This window comes from Cnephaeus nilssonii, assembly GCF_951640355.1.
Source record: "Cnephaeus nilssonii genome assembly, chromosome: 21".
Taxonomy (NCBI): Eukaryota; Metazoa; Chordata; class Mammalia; order Chiroptera; family Vespertilionidae; genus Cnephaeus; species Cnephaeus nilssonii.
In genome coordinates this window covers 12660501-12668115 of record NC_137092.1, presented here as the reverse complement: position 1 = coordinate 12668115, position 7615 = coordinate 12660501, and the positions used below count along the sequence as shown (strand labels likewise).

The 7615-nt window shown below is 46.9% G+C and overlaps 1 protein-coding gene across 1 annotated transcript; it reads right to left on the bottom strand.

The window, feature by feature from the left end:
• Window positions 1-2045: 2045 nt before the first annotated feature.
• LOC307093748 (repetin-like) lies at window positions 2046-5836 on the bottom strand (the record flags this gene model as incomplete). Its single annotated transcript, XM_079762039.1, has 3 exons — window positions 2046-4259; window positions 4656-4943; window positions 5699-5836. 3 exons carry the CDS (start codon window positions 5834-5836, stop codon window positions 2046-2048), a joined length of 2640 nt encoding a protein of 879 aa, XP_079618165.1.
• Between the last annotated feature and the right edge of the window lie 1779 nt (window positions 5837-7615).

Sequence of the window (7615 nt, the reverse complement as noted above, 5' to 3'; positions counted from 1 at the left end):
GAAGTGACATGATGTGTAAAATTGCAAAGGAGTAGCGAGTCCCATCAGGAAGCTATTGCTGCATTTAAGAGGGAGATGTGGTGATGGGGGTGATAGGAGCAAAGATGACAAGAATGATGGAGTTGAGCTATACTATATTTTAATAGAAACAAGAGGACTTGCTAATGAGTTGGGTTTGGGTCAGGAGAGAATGATTACAATAAATAATATCTCCTAGGTTTTTGATTGAGCAATGTGGATGATGTTACTAACTTACTGAAAAGGAGAAAATTGAGGGAGAAACAGGTTAAGTCAAGAGCTCTGTTTGAGAATGCTAAGATTGAGATATTATTTCATGTCCACATGAAATGCCAAGTAGATAATTAGATATATGAGTCTGTCGTTTAGGAAAGAGGTAGGGTTGGAGATGAAGATTTAAGAACCTTAGAAATAGTGATGATAGTCAAAGTCACAGGACTGGGTAAGATTACCTGTGGTTAGAAAAGAGGAGAAGGCAGCTGAGGAGTGATTCCCGAGGGGACGAAAGTTGGGCTGCAGTGAAATAAAGATCAGTTTTCTGTAAGGAAATGATGTCTTTCTGATTTAGATATATTTGGAGGAAGCACTGTGAATTAGCCTCATAGTATGTGTGACTTTTCTCAGAGTTTGGGAATAGAGACAGCATTCAAGAGTAATGGCCTTCTGTTTGGACTTTTCAATTGAGAAAATTTGGAATGTTGTTCTGTGGCTTAGATTCAAAGAGCTGCTCCCCCCCCCCCCCCCCCCCCCCCAGCTGCAGAGACCACTTCTGGTCAGCCTGTGTCACATTAGGACGCTCCCCTCCCTCCTTTCACACCCTTCTTGAGGGTGGACTCCCCCATTTCTGGTCATTGGCTTTTGACCTTAGAGCTGATGTGTTAACTTTATTCTCAAGTCACTGAAGAGAAGGGAGATTAAGGCAGTGGAAATGGAGAAATGGGAAGAGATTCAAGAGGTATGGAGGATATAGAATTGGCATGAGTTAATAATCATTTCAATGTGTAAGTGAACGAGGGGGAAGAGTCAAATTTGACTGCAGGGGAAGGAGCTGTAAATTATATTTAGATAAGTTTCTTTTGACTTCTTTTTCTTTGTTTCCTATTGATTTTTATTTTTTTCAGTGCCCCGGGAACTCGTACAAAATGATCTTAGAAGTCAAGAAATTAGGCCTTGTTCTTGGAAAATGGCCCACAAGTGAAGATAGCATAGCCCCACAGTGAAGAAGAAAAAAAGAGTCATCTAGGTCATTGCTCATCAATTATTTATTGGGCATTTAAATACAATTCCATAGATTTTCTTGTGAAGGGTTTTCAGGCCCCAGTATCTTTGGGTCAACAATTTTGGTTGATTAGGATCTGAAAACAGATGACATATGCTTCCTCTCTATTTAATATGATCAGAAACTAGAAAGGCATTGAGCTAAAACCAGTCTAGTCAGCTTTAGTGCTAGGAGTCAGGACAGTCCCTCTGATGAAGGGTAGGAGCCTGGGCGCTGGAGGTGTTGTGAATCAGAGATGTCCTCTGTGGTCTCGGACTCTCCTAGCAGCCTCTCACTGAGTTTCATTTACGTGTAGACTATGAGGCTTGAAATTCCTGATGTTTCATCCACAGGAGCCAAAGCTCACTAAAGCCCAGATATCCTCCTCTCCGTTTGTGGTGGGTATCTTCAGAATACCTTTCCTGTTTCTGAATTTTGGGAGAAGTTTCTACCTTTCAGTGACCCAACCATGCCCTATCTACATGGAGGGCAAACCAGGAAATGATTTAAATCCCCAAACTAATCAAAATTGGGATCTGATTATTTCACCCAATTTACCACTCAGATTTCAACCCGCCAGAACACCCTGGATTTGCTGCTCAAAGAACCGAAATGCCCTAAAAGTAAATGCTAATCCTCAAAAGCATCATTGCAAGTAGATAGAAAGTAGAGGAGAGAAGGAAGACATACATTTTCAATCTCTTAGAAGTAAATACGAACTTGACACGTAGATTTCTTCTTTGGCAGTAGCTCTGTTGTGCAATAAGGCCTACTGCCACTGCTCTCTCTGCTCTTGTAGATAGTCATAGAGGGGGTTGGGAGCAATCCCTGCCTTGGTAGGGTGACTTCCACCCTCTTCTCTTCTTTGGGGCCTCCCACTGCTCTGGGTTGGATGGAAGGCCAGGTCACCGTGTCTTCCCTGGGAGCCTTGGCTCTGGTCATCCTCATTCATGTAGAAATTTTCTCTGTTAGCATAGCCTCGCTGGGTTCCATGGGATTGTCGATCCTGGGACCCTTGATCTCTCTCTTTCTTCTCATGGGTTTGCCTATCCCGTTGTTGCTGACAGTTTTGATCTTCTTCATGAGGTTGCTTGTCTCGTCTCTGGCGCTTCTGCTCATCTTCATGGGTTTGCCTGTCCCGTGTCTGATGGTTTTGTTCCTCTTCATGGGTTTGCCTGTCCCGTGTCTCACGTGGCGTTTCCTGACCCTCATGACCATGTCTACCCCCAATTTGGTGACCCTTCTCTTCCTCTGCCTGGTGGCTCTGCCCCTCACCTTGACTCTCCTTGGTCTGGGCCTCTCTGTGACCCTGCTCACTACTGCATGATTGCCTGTCACTCCCTTTGTGAGGGTGTGGCCTTTCTTGCTGAATTGGTGCTACGAGTTTGTGTTGGTGGTGTTGGCTATCCTCCTCAGGCTCCCATGCCCGGTGACTGTTCTGTTGTTCTACCCTAGACTGAAATCTCTGTCCCTGATTTTGGTTCACTTTTTGTCCTTGAGTCTGTTGACTGGGTCTCCCTGACCTTCCTGATTGCTCAACATATGAGCCTCTGCTTGTTCGGTCATTCCCCTGGAAGCACCTATTTTGCCCAGTTTCCCCAGGTTCTGACTGACTGCATTGAGAGCTCAGGCCTTGCCTGTCTGCCTGACTGTAGTGGGAACTCTGGCCTTGTCTGCCTGCCTGTCCATAGTGGGAACTCTGGCCTTGTCTGCCTGCCTGTCCATAGTGGGAACTCTGGCCTTGTCTGTCTGCCTGTCCATAGTGGGAACTCTGGCCTTGTCTGTCTGCCTGTCCATAGTGGGAACTCTGGCCTTGTCTGTCTGCCTGTCCATAGTGGGAACTCAGGCCTTGTCTGTCTGCCTGTCCATAGTGGGAACTCTGGCCTTGTCTGTCTGCCTGTCCATAGTGGGAACTCTGGCCTTGTCTGCCTGCCTGTCCATAGTGGGAACTCTGGCCTTGTCTGTCTGCCTGTCCATAGTGGGAACTCAGGCCTTGTCTGTCTGCCTGTCCATAGTGGGAACTCTGGTCTTGTCTGTCTGCCTGTCCATAGTGGGAACTCTGGCCTTGTCTGTCTGTCTGACCATAATGATAACTCTGGCCTTGTCTGTCTGTCTGGTCATATTGAGAGATTGGGCCTTGTCTGTCTGCCTGTCCATAGTGGGAACTCTGGCCTTGTCTGTCTGTCTGACCATATTGAGAGACTGGGCCTTGTCTGTCTGCCTGTCCATAGTGGGAACTCTGGCCTTGTCTGTCTGTCTGACCATAATGATAACTCTGGCCTTGTCTGTCTGTCTGGTCATATTGAGAGATTGGGCCTTGCCTGTCTGCCTGTCCATAGTGGGAACTCTGGCCTTGTCTGTCTGCCTGTCCATAGTGGGAACTCTGGCCTTGTCTATCTGCCTGTCCATAGTGGGAACGCTGGCCTTGTCTGTATGTCTGGCCATATTGAGAATCAAATTCTTGCCTGTCTCTCTGATGATAGCCTGATTCCTGACCCAGGCTTGCAGAATGCCCATAATAAGAGCCTGAGTCCTGTTGGTTTCTTTGGCTACAGCATGAATCCTCTCTAAGTCTTCTAGGCTGGCTTTGTTGTTGTCTAAGCCCTTCAGACCAGCCATTATGAGAATCCTGAACTTGTGTCTCATACTGATTTAAAGCAAAGAAATATCCTTCTCTTTTAGCCTGGTCACTGCTAGATTTATGATTCAGCTTTTGATCAGAGCTAGAGTCCTGACCTTGCCTCTCAGACCAACCATGGTGGGACTCCTGACCCTGTCTCTCAGACTGACCATGGTGGGAGTCCTGATCCTTTCTCTCAGACTGACTGTGGTGGGAGTCCTGACCCCGTCTCTCAGACTGACCATGGTGGGAGTCCTGACCCCGTCTCTCAGACTGACCATGGTGGGAGTCTTGATCCTGTCTCTCAGACTGACCATGGTGGGAGTCCCTATCTTGTCTCTCAGACTGACCATGGTGGGAGTCCTGACCCCGTCTCTCAGACTGACCATGGTGGGAATCCTGACCCTGTCTCTCAGACTGACCATGGTGGGAGTCCTGACCCTGTCTCTCAGACTGACCATGGTGGGAATCCTGACCCTGTCTCTCAGACTGACCATGGTGGGAGTCCTGACCCCGTCTCTCAGACTGACCATGGTGGGAGTCCTGACCCCGTCTCTCAGACTGACCATGGTGGGAGTCCTGACCCCGTCTCTCAGACTGACCATGGTGGGAGTCCTGACCCTGTCTCTCAGACTGACCATGGTGGGAGTCCTGACCCCGTCTCTCAGACTGACCATGGTGGGAGTCCTGACCCTGTCTCTCAGACTGACCATGGTGGGAGTCCTGACCCCGTCTCTCAGACTGACCATGGTGGGAGTCCCTATCTTGTCTCTCAGACTGACGGTGGTGGGAGTCCTGCCTTTCTTCCTCATGCCTCTGCCTATGTTGTCTGCCTGTATTTCCTGGAAAGCTATGGTCTTGTGTTCCCTCCTGCTCTCCTTCTTGCTGGGAGGTTCTATCTCCACATGACTTATTTTCCTCCTTATGATAGCAAGCTTGGACCAACTGGAACACCAGCAAGAGAAATTCATGAAAATCAACATGTCCATTTCTGTCTTTATCCAAGAGGTTCAGGATGGTTTCCACAGTCTCTGGGTCATTTGGTCTCTGTGGGAAGAAAAACAAAGAGAAAAATCAGATGTTTTCCTGTGGACACTAAGATGCGTGCCCGGGTTCATGCCCCAGTCCATTTAGTTTGAATGAACCTTCCTTGTGTGAGAAGCCATTAATCTGAAGTGGCTTAGGCTTGGTTCTAGTCTGTGATCGGCTTCTTCTTAGAACCTCATCCCTTCCTGACTCATTACAGGGAGCAGGACTATGGGGAGTAGATATACTTATTTAAAATCAGCTCCCTTCATAATGAATTCGGGGAAGCTGTCCCACCCCATCACGTGATAGTTGTTTGTTTATCAACATTTTTCCATCCACAGTGTGAGCTCCTGGAGGGAGTGAAAGCTGGCTTTATCTATGTTTGATCCTCAGTGGCTAGTGTGGCGCTGGTGTGGAACAGGGGCTTAATGACTCTTTATTGAATGAGAAAATGTGTGGACAGCCTTAAAATATAGAAGCTAAGATATTAATCTAGATTTCTTCTGAGAAATGATTTCCAGTTTGAAGTTCTACTTCCTTCTGTTTGAGCTCAGATACAAGGAGGTGTGCGTGTGTGTGTGTGTGTGTGTCCGTGTCTGAGCATGCCTGTGCACACATGTCTGTGTGCTGGGAGCAAGCTACTAAGGAGCTGCCTGTAACTCTCTTAGCTCCAGGGTGGAGCATGACCAAAGAAAACAAAAACTAAGCCCCAGATGCAGGTTTCAGAGTCACACACACTTGACTCGATGGGATCCAGACTCTATGCATCTTACCCGGAGGATGTTGCCAAACTCAGCCAAGAGCAGCTGCTTCAGCTCCTTCTTGCACAGCAGAGCACAGTCCCCGTCCTCTTTAGCATACTTCTGGAACACCTTGATCACAGTGAGTATGCTGTTCAGGAGTGCAGCCATTTTGGCAAAGACAGGTAAACCTAAAAGAAGAAACAAGATTTTGTCTGTGTTTCGGATGAAGCCCAGGAGACAGCATTTTCAGAGGGAAAGTGGCCCCTCTTGGTCAGGGACAGAGCTTCTCCTTAGCCACACCCCTGACCCCCTTTGACCCATAGTCTGGCTCCAAATATCACACCATGGGAGAAGGGCGCAGACTATGGGTTACCTGCTAGAAAAAGAATGGCTATTTCCTAAGAACAAAAAAATATACAGTAGGTGTTTTTCATGCCCCATCTTCTACTCCAAATGGGACTTGCTTAATTGAAATTCTCATATTAGAACAAAAGGGAAAGATGGTCAGGAAGCCTATGAGGCAGGGCCAAAGTCAGTGTCATGAAGCATAATTTTCCACCAATGACTAGCATGCTGAACGGGGCACTACATTGACCCCACTGCAGGCCACAGTCTTCTAATGAGCCTTGCTCAAGTGGGGAAGAAGGCTAGAGGTCTCTTGCCATGGCCAAGGGAACTTTCTGGGAGACTAAATTCCAGTAAGTGCTTCTGGCCTGGATGATCACTTTGGATATGATTATAAAATAGAGTCAGTGAATACAAAACTGCTACAGATGAAATAGCAAGCCAAATTAACTGCATAGATTATGGGAAGTCTGATATAATTAGAGAAGTTCACATTGGCCATGCTAAGAGGCAGAGGGTCTTTGGGGGTCTTTGTGAAAATCCCAGTTACTGGGCTTATAGGCCTCCAAACAGAAACCCTAACTGCAAAGCACATTGGACTTCCAACAGCATGCAATGATGCCTGTACGGATAAATGGCAAATAACAAATTGCATGGGACTAACTGAGTCCCTAGCGTCGATTCATTACAGTGATGCTTGAATATTATGTGGCCCATGGTCCAGGGCCTTGTCCCTGATGAGCTCCAAACTCCCAGGTCTTGCCTAACATGCACAAAAGGCAAATGCTCCACTAGAGGAGACTAAGCAAACCACCAACAGTTCTAGCCCTTGATTTTGGAATACCTAGGACACACTGTAAAAAAAAAGCATATATTTTTACAGCCTCAGAAGTAGGCAATCCTAGCTATGATCATATCCTCAGATAGAGCCAAGAAAATGAAGCAGGAGGGTACCCAAGGCTATCACCCTCAGAGAGTAGTCTCAGACCTCTCCAGCCCAGCACATCATAGCCACCATCAAGAGCCTCGTGGATGCTGCCATTGCTCCCCCATGCATGTCTTACCTGTGTAAGGAGGAATGAGCAGAAGATTGAGAAGCTGAAGAGGATATTGGAGGCCTGAAAACCCATCCTATTTATAGGGGTTTTAATTATCCTACGAGGCCATCTCAGGAGACACCCATTCTGTGGCAGAGCCTGAATCACCCTGGACCCAGCCCAGCGTGGCCTCTCCCTCTACAAACCGTTTAGTTTATTTACTTCCCCCACTTGCTCATGAACTTGTTTGTCAATAGATTAGGTGACACGGTTCAAGTCCCAGCCCCTTTTAATTAGGGGAGTGTGTGTGTGCGTGCGTGTTGTGGGGGTCTGAAAAGACAGAGGTGTTCATCCTTAAGATGTGTCACTTACCAAGACTAATGGAGGACAATAGTCAAATCATACCAAAGAAGATTAGCAATATGTTCACGTTACAAAAATCCGTCAACGTAGGGACTAGAGATTCTGGGTATATGGCCAGGATATAGTTCCTGGAAGAGATTTGTCCTATGCTAATGTCTTGCTTGTGTGTATTTTATGTGTATTTTAATCCATTGACCTATTT